This window comes from Oncorhynchus gorbuscha, linkage group LG03 (genome assembly GCF_021184085.1).
Source record: "Oncorhynchus gorbuscha isolate QuinsamMale2020 ecotype Even-year linkage group LG03, OgorEven_v1.0, whole genome shotgun sequence".
In the NCBI taxonomy this organism is placed as follows: domain Eukaryota; kingdom Metazoa; phylum Chordata; class Actinopteri; order Salmoniformes; family Salmonidae; genus Oncorhynchus; species Oncorhynchus gorbuscha.
In genome coordinates this window covers 45,236,541-45,259,062 of record NC_060175.1, presented here as the reverse complement: position 1 = coordinate 45,259,062, position 22,522 = coordinate 45,236,541, and the positions used below count along the sequence as shown (strand labels likewise).

Genomic DNA, 22,522 nt, shown 5'->3' with positions numbered 1-22,522 from the left:
ACAGTGGGTTAACTGCCTGTTCAGGGGCAGAATGACAGATTTGTACCTTGTCAGCTTGGGGATTTGAACTTGCAACATTTTGGTTACTAGCCCAACACTCTAACCACTAGGCTACCTTGTAGGGATGGTGCCAGGTTTCCTTCAGACGTGACGCTTGGCATTCAGGCCAAAGAGTTCAATCTTGGTTTTATCAGGCCAGAGAATTTTGTTTCCTTTAGGTACCTTTTGGCAAACTCCAAGCGGTCTGTAATGTGCCTTTTTACTGAGGTGTGGCTTCCATCTGCCCACTCTACCATAAAGCCCTGATTGGTGGAGTGCTGCAAAGATGGTTGTCCTTCTGGAAGGTTCTGCTCACTCTGTCAGAGTGACCATCGGGTTCCTGGTCACCTCCCTGACCAAGGCCCTTCTCCCCCGATTGCTCAGTTTGGCTGGGTGGATATCTCTAGGAAGAGTCTTGGTGGTTCCAAACTTCTTCCATTTAAGAATGATTGAGACCTTTCCCCAGATCTGTGCCTCGACACAATCCTGTCTCAGAGATCTACGGACAATTCCTTCCACCTCATGGCTTGGTTTTTTCTGACATCCACTGTCAACTGTGGGACCTTATATAGACAGGTGTGTGCCTTTCCAAATAATTTCCAATCAATTGAATTTACCAGGTGGACTCTAGTCTAGTTGTAGAACATCAAGGATGATCAATGGAAACATGATGCACCTGAGATGAATTTAGAGTCTCATAGCAAAGGGTCTGAATACTTAAGTAAATAAAGTATTTGTTTTTTATTTTTAATGAAATTGCAAAAAACCTGTTCATTAGAATAATGCTGTAACATAACGTAACAAAATGTGGAAAAGGTCAACGGGTCTGAAAACTTCCCGAAGGTAACTGTGTGTGCATGTACAGTGGTTGTGTGTATTCACGTTCCTGTGTGGCCCTGTCTTTCCACTTCTCCACCCAGGCCAGCATCATTGTGCCAGCTCTCCCCTACTCTCTTCCTCTTCCTCTCCCTCACTTCAGCAGGACATCCAGATTAGTGTTTACATGGCTCTCATTTCCAGGGCGCTTATCCCCTGTCTGGAATTTGCTCTGGCCCGGTTTGTGTAAAGTTCACTTAGCTCAGTTGCATGCAGGAGAGCTGAATGGAGAAGCTGGTGTATCTTTCTGTGCTCTGCAGCAGTGTGAAAAGATGTCAAGAATGTCATTATTTGCTGCGTGTGCCTTACTTCAACTGTTCTCATCAGACCATGAAAAAGCAGTTACAAAACCATCCTGTTTTCTTCTGCAACATTTGACTAAATTCAGTTGCTCTCGGTCGGTGCGCTTTACCGCACTCATCATACTAGCAGCTGTCTTCTCCCTACCACTGACATGTGCACACATGCATACGCACACACACACACACACACACACACACACACACACACACACACACACACACACACACACACACACACACACACACACACACACACACACACACACACACACACACACACACACACACACACACACACACACACACACACACACACACACACACACACACACACACACACACACACAGAGAAGAGGAGAGGACACACAGTTGAAGTTATCCCTCTTTAGTTTGTCCATATATGTATTTTCTGGTAGAGAATCATCTACTTCCTCATCACTTAATGGTAACTGTCTTGGTCTCTGGTATGGATGAGTAGAGTGTGTTTTCACCATGAAAGCATTTAGTTACAGTGAGATCACATGAATGAATGATGGAGATTAGGAGAGGAGCCCTGCCATATTACAAACTGTCCTATGGAGGCTCTCAGTGTTTCATTGTACCACACTAGAGGTCGACCAATTTAATCAGAAGGGCCGATTTAATTAGGGCCAATTTTCAAAACAATCGGAAATCTGTATTTTCTTTTTACACCTTTATTTAATCTTTATTTAACTCGGCAAGTCAGTTAAGAACACATTCTTATTTTCAATGACGGCCTAGGAATGGTGGGTTAACTGCCTCCTTCAGGGGCAGAACGACAGATTTCAATAATAAATGTACACATAATAAATGTGTACAATTGTGTTCACTGTTTCCGGCAATCAGTAATTACTGCTGCATGAAATTCTAAACACAACACAAAGCAGATTTTTACTTCTATAGGAAAACAGCCCTAATGTTGGAAACTAACATTGTTATCATCCAGTCACATTTAGTTTTTTCCCAAGCTAAAGCACACAATATTTTACATACAGCAGGTTTTTAAAGGACTATATAGTTTATTCTGCTTCGTGTTTTCATTTTTGCCATGGAAAAAATATTGCAATACTTGGTATTGTCCCGGCCCTACTCTTAAGTCATCATCTCTAACAGTGTGACCTTCCTCTTTAGAACTTAGCTTTAGTGTGGATTGAGGCCTATACATTTATATTAGTTGTGTTCCTCCATTGTATCCACTTTTCTTTATTTCTATTGTGGATTGTGTTTCAGTGCAACAATGGAAAGTCTACTCAAAAAGGGCTTCCCAACCTAGGGAGTGCTCTGCCCATATGGGGCGGCAACATTTCGTGGGTGGTCACTTGACCCCTTGATTTAAATGTTTTCTTTTTTTTACTATTCGCAATTGTTTATACCGCTATAAAACATTGCATGAATCCGCTAAGCTTTAGGCCAGAAACAAGTGATAAAATGCCAGAGGAAGACGTGATTATGATGGTTTGTCTCTATGAAATCCAGATTCTGAGCTACAACCTAAAGTCAAGGAGTCAAAGAAATCATACTTTGCTTAGGAAGTAATCTTATACAATGTGTGGCTCTGTCGCTATCAATTTTATTGATGGTGTCTTCTTATTTAACTAGGCAAGTCGGTTAAGAACAATTTCTTATTTACAATGACTGCCTACCCCAGCCAACCCTTAACCCAGACGGCGCTGGGCCAACTGTTCGTCGCCCTATGGGACTCCCAATCACGGCCGATTGAGATACAGCCTGTAATTGAACCAGGTTCTGTAGTGACGACTCTAGCACTGAGATATAGTGCCTTAGACCGCTGTGCCACTCGGGAGCCCAATCAAAGCAATTGCTGTAAAAGAGAATATGTATAATTGCATTGAGGGTTCATATAAATGATGATAATAAAACATATTTTGTAGTGGAATAACATTTGGGGAGATTGTACATATCTTATATTAAATAAGCTTCCATTGAACAATATTATCTGGGTTCTATTGGATAAGTAACTCCAACATGTGATGGCAGTTGATGTAAAGCCATGACAAGTTTGTTTTTTCAATATTTTATTTTGATCATTAACATAATGCTACACTGAAATCTAAGAGTACAGCTCCAACTATCGTCTTATTATTTATGTATTTTAACCAATCATCAGTCATCTGAGTCGGTGCAGTACAAGTTGAGTGCCCTTCCCGATATGCATGCTGAAAGTCCGTAGTTAACTTGTTCTTTGAAAAATACCATTGTATTTTTTCAAACGCAGTTTTCTCGATCTGTTTACTAAGAACAGTGACCCATTAACTTCAATGAACGATGGAGATTAATTGGGTTTTCTGTCCGTAATATCATTTAAGGTCCACCAACGTCTTTTTCCATGGTTTTTTGTCATTTATCTTGTTTCGGTAATGAGTTTAGTCACAACATGTCTCAATTGACAGTGTGTCAACCGAGCAGCCTGACTTATTTTCCCAATTTCTTGCGTAATTTCTTTGAACCGTACAATTTTCCAATTCATTGATCCAGGGGACTCTAATGAGTCTTGTTGATCTCTGTGGAATTACAGGAAATGAGCTTCAAAACAACATTTCCCTAGGTCCCTCAAATGAAACAAAATCAAGCTGGTGTTGTATTTAATATAGGCTATGTCAATAAACAAAAAATCTAATGTGAAATAGTGGGTCCTGGGAGAAAATAGGTTGGGAACCCTCTGTACTAAACTATGATCATACCAGCCTATGTATGGGTAAACCCATTTGAATTCAATCACTTTTTGACAGCACCTCTTGATTTGAACCAAACCTTCCATACATATTTTCCCATTGTAGAATTGCTCGGAAAGTAGCTTTTTGGACCTGAATGCAAAACATTCAAGAGGTAAAGGTGCTCAAAGTTGACCCATTATGCATATCCCACCCTACCATGAGACATCCATTTCAAGATCACTGGAAAAGATAAATGGTTGCGATTTATATCATTTTAAAAGCTTATAAAAAGGGTTGTCAAACTACACTATATATACAAAAGTATGTGGACACGCCTTCAAATTAGTGGATTTGGCTATTTCACCTACATCTGTTGCTGACAGGTGTACATAACCTAGCACACCGCCATGCAATCTCCATAGACAAACATTGGCAGTAGAATGGCCTTACTGAAGAGTTCAGTGACTTTCAACGTAGCGCCGTCATAGGATGCCACTTTTCCAAAGAGTCAGTTGGTCAAATTTCTGACCTGCTAGAGCTGCCCCGGTCAACTCTAAGTGCTTTTATTGTGAAGTGGAAACATCTAGGAGCAACAATGTGAAGTGGTAGGCCACACAAGATCACAGTACGGGACCGCAAAGCGTGAAGCATGTAAAACAAATAGTCTGTTCTCAGTTGCAAAACTCACTACTGAGTTCCATACTGCTTCATGAAATGGGTTTCTTTGGCTGAGCAACCACACACAAGCCTAAGATCACCATGCGCAATGCCAAGCGTCGGCTGGAGGGGTGTGAAGCTCGCCGCCATTGGACTCTGGAGCAGTGGAAACCCGTTCTCTGAAGTGATGAATCATGTTTTACCATCTGGCAGTCCGACAGACACATCTGGGTTTGGGGGATGCCAGGAGAACGCTACCTGCCCCAATTCATAGTGCCAACTGTAACATTTGGTGGAGGAGGAATGATGGTCTGGGGCTGTATCCTATGGTTCGAGTTAGGCCCCTCAGTTTCAGTGAAGGGAAATATTAGCACTACAGCATACAATTATATTTTAGACAATTCTGTACTTTCAACTTTGTGGCATCAGTTTGGGGAAGGCTCTTTCCTGTTTCAGCATGACAATGCCCCCGTGCACAAAGCGAAGTCCATACATAAATGGTTTGTTGAGATCTGTGTGGAAGAACTTGACTGGCATGCACAAAGCCCTGACCTCAACCCCATCAAAAACCTTTGGGATAAATTTAAACACCGACTGCGAGCCAGACCTAATCACCCAACATCATTGCCCGACCTCACTAATGCTCTTGTGACTGGATGGAAGCAAGTCCCTGCAGCAATGTTCCAACATCTAGTGGAAAGCCTTCCCCGAAGAGTGGAGGCTGTTATTGTAGCAAATGGGGGACCAACTCCCTATTAGCGGCCATGATTTTGGGATGAGATGTTTGACAAGGAGGTGTCCACATACTTTTGGATGATGTAGTCTATTTCATAATTTCAACAACAAAAAAGTTGATAAAACATTACCATTGTTTTACCTTTTAACATCAATTAGCAAAAAACACAGAAATTCACATGTATCTTAGCTTAGACCCTAGTTGATACATGTAATATTGGGCCCCCGAGTGGCGCAGCAGTCTATGGTACTGCATCTCAGTGCAATTCCTGATTCAAATCCAGGCTGTATCACATCTGGCCGTGATTGGAAGTCCCATAGGGTGGTGCACAACTGGCACAGCGTCGTCCGGGGCGGCTGTCATTGTAAATAAGAATTTGCCTAGTTAAAAATGTATTTGTTTGGAGAAGGCAACAGACCACAAGCTCTGTGTCTTCTGGATCCTGTTTTTAAAATCGACAACATTGTTCCATAAAATGCTTTAAAGTGATTGAGAAAAACTGTAATTAGACTCCCCCTGCTGGTCTGAGATCAGTCTTTGTTGTCTGTGAAGCTGGCCACGCCGCACGGCTCTTCTCTGGCACTGACCCAGAATCAGCCTGTAACTAACTGGCACTGACTGTTCCACTGTCAGAAGAACACACTGCTGTGGGAGAGAGAGGGTTGACTCTGCATGGTAACAGACAGGACACACACACACTCCCAGTCAGTGTGTGTGGTGACACCGACGAATAGCGGAGCTGAGCGCTAAAGTGGCTCTACCAGTCTGTGGAGATGGAGAAGTTTTGATGGAGCATCTGCAGGACCGTTCTGATAAGGATCATTGTTCCTGCTCCCTGGGAGATGGAGGATGTTGCTGAGCAGGCCAATGACTGCAGTAGTTTTGGGTTGATGGAGAGGATCTGTTATACAAGAGGTGTGGCATAGGGATGCGCCTGCATATTTGTGTGTGTCTCTCTCTCTCCCCTCTTGTTATTACCATGTCTCTTCTCATTATGCCACTATTCCCTTAGCCTATGCTGCTGTACAGCTTGGAAAGTGTGTGTGTGTGTGTGTGTGTGTAACAAACATTTGACTGTAGAGTAGATGTGAAGTGTGTAAATGTGGGTTTGTGATTTGGATAATGTCTCGCCATCGACCCGTGTGTGTGTTGTTTAACATCCTGGCCATCTCTGACTCCGCAGCACCGTCACAGCGGCAGGAAAGTGGGTCAGTTGTGCCCGCTCCAAGGGTCAGAGGAACAGGGTGGAGGGGATTGATAACAGAAGTACAGTTGGAGGGATGGTTGATGTGAGAGGTGTGCTTGAGGAAAGGGAAGAAGAGCGATTTGGGTTTAATAGGCTACTATATAAGGAAGTATGTCCAGTGTAAAGCTTGGGCAAGGTTCAAAAGGATAGGAGGGGAAGGATGATTGTGAGACTATTGTAGCAGGTCATTGATATCATCACCATGAACCTATGTCCTGTTTTTCTAAACCTTGGGAACAAGGCTGTAACGTGGTGGTCTCAGAAGTGGTAATTCCATCTTTGTCTTGTGCTTTAGATCATCTCAAAGCTGACCTGGCTATTTGATCTGTGTCTGTTGTGAGGAACATAATCATTATAATTAGAGAGGTTAATTAAGGAGGCTAGAGGCCTGTGATTACCGCACTGCACTGATGTCTGAATCAGAGTAGGTACACGTCTAGGTGGTGTTGACTGACATCTGCCACCTAGTGGCAGTGCTGAAAACTGGTACTTTAGATTTGTGTGTGTTGTAAAATTGTTAGAGATTACAGCACTGTTAGAGCTAGAAACACAAGCATTTCGCTACACCCGCAATAACATCTGCTAAACACGTGTATGTGACAAACACATTTTGATTTACTAACTAAACTCCACTGACTATTCACAACTTGGAAGAATTAGTCAAATAAATCCTCTCTCGTGGTCAATGAGAAGTGTGTATGAATCCATGATGAAGATCAGTGCAGAACAGTTGGACATCAGGAGACGGACAAAGAGGTTAAAATATGCTTCTGCAGACTAATCACAGGGTTTCTCTCGCTGTCTGTCTCTCTCTCGCCCCTGTGTCTGGACCACAGAGAGCAGAGCCCAGAAGGCTCTGAATATTATCACAATGTGGACTGGGGAGCTTTATCAAACAGCCTTTAATTCAACCTCAGCTGTAGCTTATTTACCCAATAGAGAGAGACAGAACGGAAGGAGGGAGGGTGGCAGTGGAACAGGTTGAGAGGGAGGGAGAGAAGTGCCAGAAGACAATAAGCCTTATGTCATTTCTTCCAAGGAGATGCTAAACAGGAAAAAATCAAGGTATCACACCTGTGATCTTCACACCGTGGGTGTTTGGACCAGTCATATCAGCATACCTACCCATTGAAGAACGTGATCACTGACGATCTGCATTATTCACACACCCTCAGTCACGTGTGCTTGTGTCGTCACAGTCCATGCATGTGATACAGTGTGAAAGATCTTTATCTCAGAGAACCTTCACAGTAAATAGTGTGTGTGTGTGTGTGTGTGTGTGTGTGTACCCGTGACCTGAGAGAGCCTTTCCGACCAGTTTCAGTCTTAATTTCTCCCCTCACAGACCAAGGCAATGGCTATACATGCTGAGCTGGCACAATGCTCTCACTAACTCTTTACTTCTCTCTGATTTTCTCAGTTTCTGTCTCTTCTGCTCTCTATACCTCTCCTTGAAGTTATGTTCTCTTCTCTCTCTTTCTCTTTTTATATATCTCTCTTGGCTGTGGCCCCTGTAGCCTGGGGACCTGGTTTAAATCTGGGAGCCAATCAGTGTTGCTGTCATAGGAGAGGAATGCAGCACTAGGTCTTAATGGGACCTCTCAGTAAGGAAGGCTGTATGATTGAGAGTTAATTACTTCCAGAATAACCCCACCCACCAATCAATCTATACTGCACTGTCAGAAATGACCTAACATGCAACAAGATACAACTGATTAGGCAAAACAATATATGTTTTAAAATAGACCAAAGGGATATGTTCACTGGAATGGGAAAAAAACGGACTGTCCTATAATGTCTCAACTTAAAAAATAACTAAGATCTAAAGTGCAGGAACAGAACATACATAAACCAAAAATTAACTCCAAGAAGGAACATTACACAGAGACTATAAGGGGTTCCATACTCTGTTCCAAGACAAGTGTGCAAACCATCAAGTTCAAGTACAGACAATAATGATATATAACATTTAGATCTACTGCTCATGTTTTAAGTACAAGCATTATTTGAGCAATAACAGTACACAATATCAATGTATATCTGTACTTACCTATTTTAAACTCATCAAAGGAACAATAGTTCCCCCGGGGTGAACAGAGGGTTGGCATTTACCAATGACCCTCCGACCCTTCCAACAACCCTCCATTCTCAACCATTCTCAACCTATAGGTGAGAATGTCGCAGGAGGTCGCAGGAGGGTGGCTGCTGTTTTACGGGTTCCTGACCAATTGTGCTATTTTGTGGGGGGTTTTTGCAAATAATATTTCCGCCATCGTTTCCTATGACTGAAAAGAGCTTCTGGACATCAGAACAGCGATTACTAACCTCAAACTGGATGATGATTTTTTCTTTAATGAGTCTGACGCGAAGGAGATACTGCTCTTTTCGGACCAGGCCCAAATCCCAGTCATCCGTATGAATAGGAGAAGCCGTTAGAGGTTGAAGAGCCGGATGCCTGGCAAGACTGCATTGGCGATGGGATAATCCGCCTTTACCCTCCATTCTACTGGTGAAGGTGTGATACCTGGAGAATAAACTGGATGTTCTCCGTTCGAGACCATCCTATCAACGGGACATTAAAATCTGTAATGTTCTATGTTTCACCGAGTTGTGGCTGAACAAGGACATGGATAATATACAGTTAGCTGGGTTTTCCTGCATCGGCAAGACGGAACAGCAGCCTCCATCAGGGGGGTGGTGTGCGTATCTTTGTCAACATAATTTGGTGTGCAATATCTAATATTAAGGGACACTCAAGGATTTACTCGCCTAAGTTAAAGTACCTCATGATAAGTTGTAGACCACATTATTTACATAGAGTTTTCATCTATATTCTTCGTAGCTGTCTATTTGCCACCACAAACCGATGCTGGCATTAAGACCACACTCAACAAGCTGTATAAGGCCACAAACAAACTAGAAAATGGACACATCCAGAGTCAGCACTCCTAGTGGCGGGGGACTTTAATGCAGGAAAACTGAAATCCATTTTAGCTACAGTAATTTCTACCAGCATGTCACGTGTAACTGCACGAAAAAAGAAACTCTAGATTACCTTCACTCCTCACACAGAGACATGTACAAAGCTCTCCTTCGCCCTCCATTTGGCAAATTTGACTATAACTCTATCCTCCTGGTTCCTGCATACCAACAAAAACTCAAATAGGAAGTAACAGTGACTCAATACGGAAGTGGTCTGATTAAGCGGATGCTAAATTACAGGACTGTTTTGCTAGCACAGACTGGAAAATGTTCTGGAATTCATCCGATGGCATTGAGGAGTATACCACTTCAGTCATCGGCTTCATTAAAAATTGCATTGACAACGTCGTCCCCATAGTGACCTTATCAACATATCCCAACCAGAAGCCATGGATTACAGGCAACATCCGCACTTAGCTAAAGGCCAGAGCTGCCACTTTCAAGGAGCGGGACACTAATCCGGACGCTTATAAGAAATCACACTACGCCTTCCGATGAACCATCAAACAGGAAAAGCGGCAATACATGACTAAGATCGAATCCTACTACACCTGCTCTGACACTTTTCGGATGTGGCAGTGCTTGCAAACTATCACGGAACACAAAGGGAAACCCAGCAGTGAGCCTACAAGACAAGCTAAATCGCTTCTATGCTCGCTTTGAGTCAAGCAACACTGTACCATACATGAGAGCATCAGCTGTTCCTGATGACTGTGTGATCACGCTCTCCGTAGCCGATGTGAGTAAGACCTTTTAAACAGGTCAACATTCAGGCACTCATAGCATGTGCTGACCAGCTAGCAAGTGTCTACAGTCTGTAAGACCTACATGTTTCAAGCAGACCACAATAGTCCCTGTGCCTAAGAACGCCAAAGTAACCTGCCTACATGACCACCGCCCCATAGCACTCACATCTGTAGCCATGAAATGCTTTAAAAGGCTGGTCATGGCTCACATCAACACCATCATCCCAGAAACCCTGGGCGTAGTCCAATTCGCATACACCTTAACCAAATACATTTAAACTCAGTTTTTCACAATTCCTGACATTTAATCATAGTAAAAATCCCCTGTCTTAGGTCAGTTAGGATCACCACTTTATTTTCAGAATGTGAAATGTCAGAATAATAGTAGAGTGATTTATTTCAGCTTTTATTTATTTCATCACATTCCCAGTGGGTCAGAAGTTTACATACACTCAATTAGTATTTGGTAGTATTTCCTTTTAAAATGGTTTAACTTGGGTCAAACTTAGCCTTCCACAAGCTTCCCACAATAAGTTGGGTGCATTTTGGCCCATTCCTCCTGACATTCCTCCACGCACACGCTTTTTCAGTCTGCCAACAAATTTACTGTAGGATTGAGGTCAGGCCTTTATGATGGCCACTCCAATAACTTGACATTGTTGTCCTTAAGCCATGAATGTTTAATGCTTTTCGTCCTGTCCTCAAATTAACGTAATTGGTTCAGAGTTTGTTTTGATATTTTAACCTGCGTGTTGTGGTCGCATTTGTTGTAGAGGGACAAAATAAATGCATGCACGATGGCGCACAGCTCGTTTGGGTTCCGTGTAAAGTTATTTCCACCGTCATTTCTCACATGATGAAATGTACACACAAAAAGATCCCACCATGTCGAACGAACAAATGGTCTGTCTGCATTTATAAAATTGTACTGGCATATACTGTTTCCATCTGCACGGTCGTGACTTCTTTTCATGCATCAGCTAATTCATGAAGTGGTTGGGTGGAAACCTGGTTATTGTGAAAGAATGATGGCAAATGTTAAACTTTTTATTTCTGGAATAAAGTTATATATGTGGGATATAAGAAAGAATCTCTGTCGCTCGTCATTTATATATTGGGCTCCATTTTAACAAACCGTACGCAATGGTAAATCTACGGGCAGGCGCTATAGGTTCAGGTGTGTGTAAGAAATATTTGTACTATTTTCACAATCACAGTTATCCGCGCACTTGCTACGTTTGGAGCAAAAGGGCTGTGTTTTGATGAATAAACAAGTTGTGGGTGTGTCGAGGCTTGGCCTCTCAAGGGCCTATCAGAACGTGCTGCATGGCAAAATATATGGGTGTTTCAGTTTATGTATTGCCTTGGAATCAACTAATCAACCAATGTTACATGGAACCCAAACCGGCTGCGCGCGTGCGCCACCCTACACCAAACGCGATCACGACACGCAGGTTAAAATATCAAAACAAACTCTGAACCAATGTCATTCATTTGGGGACAGGTCGAATAGCATTAAACATGTATGGCAATTTAGCTAGTTAACTTGCACTTGCTAGATAATATGTCCTATTAAGCTAGCTTGCTGTTGCTAGCTAATTTGTCCCCTCCTTCCAGCCCTTTTCATCTTTGAACTTATATGGTGATTGGCATCTAAACTTTCATAGTATTACCACGACCACCGGCAAAACAGTTTGTCTTTCAATCACCCACGTGGATATAACCAATGAGGAGATGGCACATGGGTACCTGCTTCTCTAAACCAATGAGGAGATGGGAGAGGCAGGACTTTCAGCGCGTTCTGCATCAGAAATAAAACTGACTTCTATTTTTGCCCTTGGCAACGCAGACGCTCTTAGGGGCGCGCGAGCAGTGTGGGTGCAATAATTGAATAACATGGATTTCTAAAATTATTTTGCGATGCTCGCTCACGTGACGTGTCCTGTCTGGTCAGCATGTCAGTCTGTAATCGTTTGTTAAATGGCTTACAGGAATGAAATAAAAAAATGTATACCTATACCATCTTTGCTAAATACGTTCATTTCAAGGTTTTCACAAACATCTTTTCAAGCTGCATTCCCTTGGCCGCAAGAGCCTCTCGGTGGATGCTGCATTGTACCCAAGTGTCGTCGGGAGCAACTGCTTGCACGCGCATTACCACTCCACTATGTCTCCCTGTCATGGCTTTTGCGCCATCAGTACGGATACTAACACCACCAAAGTCCATTTGATATCGCAAAGCTGTTCAGTACTTAAAAAATATACCAGGAGCTGCGCCAGGCTGGTGTCAACAGTGTTGTCTGTTGACTCATTCAGTTGTAACGCATAGAATTCACTGGCTTGTGTGTGAAGCAGTAATTCTTTCAAAACATCTGCCATGTCACTGATGCGTTGTTTTGCTTTTTCCCCCAGTATTGTCCCAGCCATATCTGCGGCAGCAGGACGAATTAAGTCAATCACAATAGTATGGGACTTGCCTGTCCTAGCCACTCGGTAGCTCACCAAATAAGACGCTTCTAGTCCCTTCTTATTAAATGGTTTCTGTTGCTTTTATACATGTCTTACTACATGAAAGTCGTCTTAATTCTCGCTCATAAAACTCCTGTGGCTTATTTTTCAAATTGGCATGTTTTCTTTCTAAATGTCTGCAAAAGAGGGAAGGTTTCATCGAGTTGTGAGATAGTATTTTTGCACATATAACACACTGTGGCTGAGGGAAGGCCCTACTCCCAATATAAGTGAACTCCTAATCAATGTACTTCTCATCATGTGTGCGGCTCTAAGATGGTCCAACATCGCTGTCTGTTGTTCTGTGCTTTCCTGGGTAAGGGGGCAGTAGCTCTTCGGCTGCATCAGATTCACAACTGTCAGTGTCCATGCTAGCTGGGCTAACAACAAATGTAGAATTACTGATGCTAGCATTGGATGTGCTCGTGGAAGCAGAACAACTTGTCATCGACAGGTGCAGGTGTAGTACTGCTGGTAGTAGCAGGACTACCAGTAGAGCTGGTATGTGTCTCTATGGACGCGGGCCTTACTTTTTAAAATAATTTATAAATTTTCGAGCAAATGGAATGAGCAGCAGCTATATTTGGCTACATATGGACCGTTAGTGGAATTCCCGCGAGAGAGTAACGGTTAATGTGATTGGATGTTAATTATTTGACTAGGCTACCTGTATTTGACATTGTGTTATTTCGCTGAACACTAGATGGTTTAATTGTATTTTTGGCAGTGAAAGGAGGCTAATCAGGCTAGAAAAAAAACTCACACAAATGTATAGCCCCATTGGAAAATATAATTTAATTTAATTTAAAAAATTATTTTATGTGAATCACATTTTTATTTGGCGTACCCCAGGTTGGAAATACCTGGTCTAGACTACTTTGCGATTGTATTGGGCAGACAAAAAAAAAACTTTGAGAGGAGGGTGTGTGTGTGTGTGTGTGTGTGTGTGTGTGTATGTATATATATATATATATATATATGTTTTTAGGGACACACCTCAAATATTACCACCCCACCCATTTGAGCACAAGTGAGCTGATATAAGACAGGTGAATTGCTGAACCTGGTGTTAATGATGGAAAATGCCAGTGTGCCAGTTTTTACATGACAAAATGGCAAACTAACGTGTGTTTGACACTAGCACCGTCTTAACGCCAGCCGAAAATAGAGCCCATTATGTGTATAGTGCAAAGTGACTGTTAATGTGCATAAAATGAAAAGGATATTTGTTAGGCAGTGGTTTTTACTGTTTAGCTCGCGGTGCAGACGTCACACACCACCCCTCTAGTTTCCAGCTGGCAGGCCAGCAGGAAAGGAAGTCAGCCGTGGCATTGTCCTTTCCCGGGACATAGCTGATGGTGAACCTGTATGGCTGCATGGAAAGGTACCAGTGGGGGATGTGGGCATTGGAGTCCTTTATCCTGTCCATCCACTGCAGAGCACCATGGTCCATCTCTACTGAGAACTTCTGGCCAAAGAGAGAGTACCTGAACGAATCGAAAGACCACTTGACTGCCATGCACTCCTTCTCCACTGTCAAATACCAAGCCTCTCTCGGCAACAGCTTCCGGCTGATGTAAGGAATTGATCATGTCATTTCAGATACGTGAAGCTAGCCTGATGATATCTCTCAATATTTGCCACCGTTAATTGGATATTTGAGTGATATAAAAGGGAACTATTCCTGACAAGTGGAAGTGGTTTAGGTTCATTTTCCTTCCTTTGTGGGCGCTCTGCCTGTCAAGCATCAAAAGGGTGCATTTGCAGATGTACTGTTAGCTGATAACGTTCACTTTGCAAGCTACTGGTAGAAACGTTGTACAGTTGGCTAAACATAGTGGTAAGGAGACCTAATGTACTTTTCCCCCCAACCAACATAGGCTTACATAGAGAAGTTGGCTAACATTATCCCCTTTTGTTTTTAAGAGTGTTTAATCACGATGTCAAGCTCATTCCAAAAGCATAATCTCTGAGGCAAATGTTGCTTGCTTAGCTATCTAGCTACATGCCAAATGAATAGGCTACCCTCACATATCTGAAATGATATGATCAATAAAAAGCATGCAGTTACTTGCTGTGTAACTCTGATGATGGTGATGATATTAAAACAAAGCAGCTCTAGCATTTTATTTAACAATCCCTTGAAAACAGCATGTACTATAGTTGTCACTGTTTTTTTGCGGAGCTGTGGGTCTCCTCCCCCGAGCAGCCAAATCAAACACATTGCAATGTATTGTGACGCGTATTGATAGTGACCTATAAATTACTCTGTCACGTTTGCCATTCCTCATCTGCTGATCCAAGGCCTGTGTTGTGTGCCCGTGGCCTCAGTTAAACAATAAGTCATTTAAACTAGAAATGATAATCCCTCTCTCTCTCTCCATCCCAGGTCTTGGATTTAAGGTGACATTCTATGACTACATTTTCCCCCAACAGAGTAAACAAATCCATCAATAATACAGCTGTGTATATCAGCAGCCATTTGTTGTGTGTTTCAGTGTAGACCAGGGTTGGGCAACTTTGATGGGGGTGAAGGCCACAAAACATATATGAAATCACGATGGCCGCAGTGGCTCGCGGGTCTGTGTACCCACATCCCCCGCCCCCCATATTCTACACATTTTACCATTGGGTGTAGATAAAATGTGTGTGTGTGTGGCAGGGCAGTCTTACACTAGCTTAATCCCTTAGATCCTTATAGAATATTTGATTATAGGGCTGTGTTTCCCTTGCCTGTCTCTTGATTAATCACCCCTGGTGAAAAGAGGTGTGTGTGTGTGTGTGTGGTTATGAACAATGATATTATTATTCCTTTGTGTGTGGTTTCAGGTCAGCTATACAATGATTCATTTTCAGTGGAGGTAGTAGTGTGCACCTGATACTTTAGCAGAAATTCATTAGTTGTACCAGAAACTCGTTAGAGAAACGGTGTCAGGAACGCTACAGCAGTCCTGATGTGGCCTGATGTGTTTGTAGTTTTCCAGTGGTCCAGCTGGGGGCAGCAGACCAGGCTCGCTATCTGTCACCACTGCAGTATGCATGCTAATCCCCTTGGTGTTGCCATGGCGACAGGGCCCAGTGGTGACGCAAGAGAGGCCTAATGAAGTGGAACGCAGAGGGCAGTGTTGAGCCGAGAGATGTAAGTAGAGAGACAGACACCGGCCTAGAGGAAGGGGGAGAAAGAAAGGAAGAGCGTAGTACACTTATTTACAATGTGCTTATCACTATCTCAATAATTCAATAAGTATGGTGCATGTTTTGTCATTCATAGTTGAGACCATTCACTCAGTTTATTAGGTACACCAATCTAGTACCAACTCGGACCCCCCCCCGACTCCAGAACAGCCTGAATTATTCAGGGATTGCAAATGTTGTTATCAAGGGACCTAATGTGTGCCAGGAATTCGCCACACCATTAGACCTGTACAGTTGACAGCAGGCAGGATGGGGCGTGGGCTCATGCTGCTTACGTCAAATCCTGACTTTGCCATCAGCATGACGCAACAGGAACCGGGACTAGGCAATGATTTCCACTCCTCACTTGTCCAGTGTTGCTGATCGCATGCCCACTGGAGCCGCTTCTTGTTTGTAGCAAATAGGAGTGGAACCCAGTGTGGTATTTTGCTGCAATAACCCATCCGTGACCAGGACTGATGAGTTGTGTGTTCCCAGATGCCGTTCTGCACACCTGTTGTACTGTGCTGTTATTTGCCTGTTTGTGGCCTGCCTGCCTGTAAGCTTGCGCGATTCTGGCCATTCTCCTTCGACCTCTCATCAACGAGCTGTTTTTGCTCACTAGTCTGCCGCTGACAGGATGTTTTTTGTTTGTCGCACTATTCTGTGAGGCCGGACGTTTCTGAGATACTGGAACTGGCGATCGTACCACACTCAAAGTAGCTAAGGTCACTTGTTTTGCCCATTCTGCCGTTCAGTTGAACAGTAACTGAATGCCTGTTTTATATAACAAGTCACTTGTTTTGCCCATTCTGTCGTTCAGTTGAACAGTAACTGAATGCCTGTTTTATATAACAGGTCACTTGTTTAGCCCATTCTGCCGTTCAGTTGAACAGTAACTGAATGCCTGTTTTATATAACAGGTCACTTGTTTTGCCCATTCTGCCGTTCAGTTGAACAGTAACTGAATGCCTGCTTTATATAACAAGCCATGTGACTCACTGTCTGTAGGAGCGAGCCATTTTTGTGAACTGGGTGCATGTTCTGTCTGTCAGTGGTGAGTAACAGGCAGGCAGTTATGAGGTAAATCAGTACCAGGAGAATGACTGGGAGCCCTGATGGCCCTGGTGACAATGCCTTTAGCGTAGTGACAACTCTCTCTCATTAAATAACTGTATAATTCGGTGTTCCAGCGGAGACTAACGCTTAGGGAAAGTTTTTCAGCTGCTGGTAATGAAGGCCTTGATCTAGTATCAGATTATCCCTGATCCTAACCTTAGCAATCACGGGTGGTGAAATATATCTGATCTAGGACCAGTGGTTAGGGTCAAGGTATACATCCTCCATGTAGCCTAGCTCCATCCCACTGCTGCTCCTTTAATTGATGAATGAGCCTGTCGTTAACCCTGCTTCATTAGGCTATCCAGAGGACACACTTAGCAGGACAAAGTTTGACATGAACATGCTGAAGAGTTCATTGTATAATTAGCCATTTCTGCATTCAACACTAGTACATGGTGGCTCAGTCAGACGAGACAGAGGATACTGTAGACGTGTGTCCATACTCAAACCCTACCCACTGTTGGGCTTGAGGATATCTGCAAGGAGGGCTCTGTTTGGAGGAAATATATTCACTAATCTGGTTGAGGGATTTAGGGGACCAACTGTTGCCTCTCACTATTACCCTTATTTCTCTCCAGTGTGGTTTGTTGGGCCTGGCAGCCTGGGACTGTGGAGTTAAGGAGAGGGTGGTGGTGACATGCTGTCCTGAAGCTGTGTTTTGTAGTGAAGAATGTTTTGTGCTTATTGATGATATCTCAGAGATACAGCGAAATGGGACATTATCTGGTCCAGGTTTGTTAGGGTGTGTCCTATTAAGGTGTGGAACAAGGAAGCTAGTCTAGCTAGCTTATTAGCCCTACTGGCATACTGACCTTGTTGTAGGATCCTCAGTAGAGTAGCAGCTTGATGTCAGACAGAGACTAACAGTAGGTTGACCTGGTCTTACATAGCAGGCCATGTCAACTGTCCCTTTGTTGTCATGCTATTGTACAGACTGTCCTGTCTTCCCATAATGTAGTGATGCCAATGGACTGTCTCTACCAGCTGAGAGACTCTGAGGGATGCTGGCTGCCCTTGTCTTCTAGCAGCAGGCACATTATTTAGGCCATTAGTGATTAGCTCAAGGACGTGGTGCTACCGCCCATCTCACACTGGGCTCTCTGCGGTCAATGACTCATGAAGTCAGCAGAACAAGCACTTTCTAGAGGTGTGTGTGTGTGTGTGTGTGTGTGTGTGTGTGTGTGTGTGTGTGTGTGTGTGTGTGTGTGTGTGTGTGTGTGTGTGTGTGTGTGTGTGTGTGTGTGTGTGTGTGTGTGTGTGTGTGTGTGTGTGTGTGTGTGTGTGTGTGTGCGCACACAGTATGTTGAGTGTGTGAATGTACCTGTTTGTCTGTGCTCCTGTTTGCCGTTTGATATCCTCTTCAGTAGAGACAGATACATCTGTTGACCGATGTTATCGGACGATATTAGCCTTTCACAGAAATATTTGTTTCTGTCTTTATTCCACAGACAAAGCACCAATATTACAATGCACAGTACCAGTCAAAAAGTTTGGACACACCTACTCATTCAAGGGATTTTCTTTATTTCTACTATTTTCTACATTGTAGAATAATAGTGAAGACGTCACAACTATGAAATAACATATGGAATCATGTAGTAACCAGCAAAAGTGTTAAACAAATCAAACATTTTTTAGATTCTTCAAAGTAGCCACCCTGACAGCTTTGGACACTCCAAATGTTTGACTGGTACTGTATTAAAAATCTAAAATGGATACATTTACATTTACATTTAAGTCATTTAGCAGACGCTCTTATCCAGAGCGACTTACAAATTGGTGCATTCACCTTATTTACATAAGTATTTAGACCCTTTGCTATGAGACTCGAAATTGAGCTGGGGTGCATCCTGTTTCCATTGATCGTCCTTACGATCGTGGAGTGCTGATGGTGGTGCCAGCCTGTTCAGACGGGCAGGCTAGCTGCGGGTCTGTCATGGTCAGACTGCTGCTGGAACTGTCCCGTTTGTTTGTGTCTAAGACTATCCTTTGGCCTGGGGAAACTGTTTTAGAGGTTAAGACACAATGATATGCCTGGATGGGAGAGGGTGGGCCAAAGCCAGACTTTATTTCCAGAGAAGGCATATGGTAGAGGGCACACACACAGCTGTAGGAGGTTTTCAACGGGGGGAAATAATGTTATCATTCATGCAGGGACAAATCTCAGAGCATCAAAGCAATTGACACTTTCCAGTGGCTGGGCCCAAAAGCCAGAGGACAGAGAAGAACAGGATGAGTTTGAGGAAAGGCCATTAACTTTAACACAGTGGTGACACTGATGACTGGTATCTGTCACAGCAGGAGAGGAGATGTGGTGAGGGAGGTTCTCGCATGACTGGGTGGATGAGTGCAGTAGCCTTCATTGCAGTACACTAAGAGCAGTGTGCTAGGCTTGCTACCTTAATCATTGTATTAGAGGCCTATGGCTTTATTTACCAGCGGAGTAGTCCTGCACAGTGATGCGCACACACTGTTTCCATGGCAACACAATCTGGTGGTTTTAATTCACCAGCAGACTCTTTGTTGGCCCGATGGCTCAGCAGCATCCAACCATTCTAAGATTGTGGTTAGAATGTACAGTGCTGTCAAAGTATTCGCACCCCTTAACTTTTTCTCACATTTTGTTGTCTTGGAGCCTGAATTTCAAACACAGATTTAACCACAAAGACCCGGGAGGTTTTCCAATGCCTCACAAAGATTGGCACCTATTGGTAGATGGGTAAAATTAAAATAAAAACAGTAATTGAATATCCATTTGAGCATGGTGACTAAAACCGTTACAGAGGTGAATGACTGTGATATGAGAGAACTGAGGATGGATCAACAGCATTGTAGTTACTTCACAATACTAAACTAATTGACAGTGAAAACAAGAATTCCCGGGACCACCCATACGTAGAATGTATGCACACATGACTGTAAGTCGCTTTGGATAAAAGCGTCTGCTAAATGGCATATATTATTATTATATTATAATGTGCAGAATTCTGCCTGTGCGGAATAAAACATTCCATAACTTGCATCCTGTTGGCAACAAGGCACTAAAGTAATACAAATGTGGCAAAGCAATTCACTTTTGTCCTGAATACAAAGTGTAAGGTTTGGGCCAAATCCAATGCAACACATTACTGAGTACCACTCTCTGTATTTTCAGGCTTAGTTGTGGCTGCATAATGTTATGGGTATGCTTGTAATCATTAAGGACTGGGGAGTTTTTCAGGATGAAAAATAAATGGAATTGTGCTAAGTACAGGCAAGAAGACAGTGAATGTTCCCGAGTGGCCGAATTACAGTTTTGACTTAAATCTACTTGAAAATCTATGTTAAGACCTGAAAATGGTTGTCTAGCAATGATCAACAACCAATTTGACAGAGCTTGAAGAATTTTTGAAAAGAATAATGGGCAAATGTTGCACAATCCAGGTGTGGAAAGATCTTAGCGACTTAACCAGAAATACTCAAAGCTGCAATCACTGCCAAAGGTACTTCTACAAAGTATTGACCATGGGGTGGGAAAACTTATGTAAATTAGATATTTATTTAATTGAATTTTCAACAAATCTGCAAAAAAAATCTAAAAACATGTTTTCACTTATGGGTATTGTGTGTAGATGGGTGAGAGAGAAAAACTGAATGAATCAATGTTGAATTCAGGCTGTAACGCAACATGTGGTGTAAGTCCATGAGTATTAATACTTTCTGAAGGCACTATCTGTCAATCACACAGATGGATCTACATCATAATGAAGCACAGAATCACACATACACAATAACAACCATGGATCTTATTGGAGGTCAGTATCCCTCTGTCCTCCTGCTTGTTCTGATGGGATTTTGTCATTGAGCTCACTGAATCATTGCACCACCGTATACAAAAATACACTGTAAAAAAAACCTGAGTCCATGGCAAAAGGTAGTGCATGTGCTCATCATATCACAGCATATGTTAGCATGTGCGAACGCTCTCCCAAGGACTGTGTTGCTGTGACGTGTCAAGAGGAAACCGCTTGGCTCCTCTCTCTCTGACGAGCATTGTGTCAGCGGCTAACAGTTAGCCTTTCCACTGTGTGTCTGAGAGACAGATGGCCTAGCTGTGGGAGGGGTCTAAGCCATCAGGCAGCACTGGGACGACGGGACTGACTGGCTACAGCCCGGGAGAGAGGGAGCTAGCCAGGTACCCCTCTGAGTGACTATGGAAGGTGTGCAATGCAGTGTCAAACAGACGATACAAAGACCAAGAGAAAGAAACATGGATAGAGCGAGAGAGAGATCAGTCTAGTCTACTCAGTTATATTATGCATATTCATGTCCGACTGGTTTCTATGGACGTGATGAAATGGGCTGCGAGTTGCGTTCACTCGAAATACACGACAGCCGTGTTGTTTGGATTTGTCGTTGTTACATGGCATCTGTATTCCTGTGTTGTGATGTACTTAACACACATCTTCCTGTTTGTCTGGCTGTCTACAGGAAACAAGCTGAATAAGGACCTGAAGCACTATCTGAGCCAGCGATTCCAGAAGTCCTCTCCGGACCACGAGCTGCAGCAGACCATCCGAGACAACCTCTACCGCCACGCCGTGCCTTGTGAGTAGCACACCCTTTTATACTCCTCCTCGTCGTTCTCTTCTTCCTCCTCATCTTGATGTCATTGTTTTGTAGCTTTGCAAGGACTCTGTGCTGTTTGGTGAAGCTTCACACTGGACATTGGTGATTTTGGCTGGTCATACTCATGTTGCTGTATGTCTCTAAGTCATCTGAATGGTTGTCAGGTTTTAAGGGAGCTTCTTTCCCCTCAAAAATAAAAAAACTTAGATTACTATTTGAGACGTAAGCACTGGACAACACACAGACCGCAGTAGATGGTGGTCTCCTCCCATTGACGATTGGAACCAGATTAATATGGAGCTCATGCTCTCAACCCTCATCATTCATTAAATCAGCCAGATGTTTAGTTTTCAATACTATGTGATTAGAGCAAGAAGCTCCAGCACACCCCATGGTCGATAGGCCAGGAGGCTCTCCCTCCGCTCGATCAATAGGCAGAGTGATTAAACGCACTACGTCTTGATCAGAACCTCACGCACATCTTCACTCCTATTTTTTCTCACATTGTACAGTATGTCATGATGTCCAAGGATTCAGGTCTGTTTTCTGTGGGGCAGCTGTCCTGTATAGATTGTGTGAAGGAAATGCAGAGGTACCTTGAGGCTTCGAATGTATCATATTTCTCAGTGTCAATAATGTTTCACAGTGACGTGGGGGGACCGATAGTGCAACATTGCGATAGATCAAATTCTATTTGTCACATATGCCGAATACAACAGGTGTAAACCTTACCGTGAAATGCTTACTTACAAGCGCAGTTTTAAGAAAAATACCTAAATCCAGCTGTGTGGACCAATCCCTGTACAGCAGCTGGGATTATCATCTTCGTC

At 43.2% G+C, this 22,522-nt stretch overlaps 1 protein-coding gene across 1 annotated transcript in view; it reads left to right on the top strand.

The window, feature by feature from the left end:
* The window catches only part of magi1b (membrane associated guanylate kinase, WW and PDZ domain containing 1b), a 216,373-nt gene that overhangs the window by 86,378 nt on the left and 107,473 nt on the right, over positions 1–22,522 (top strand). Inside the window, 1 exon segment of the mRNA XM_046342648.1 lies at positions 21,555–21,671. Coding sequence (XP_046198604.1) covers positions 21,555–21,671 — 117 coding nt within the window.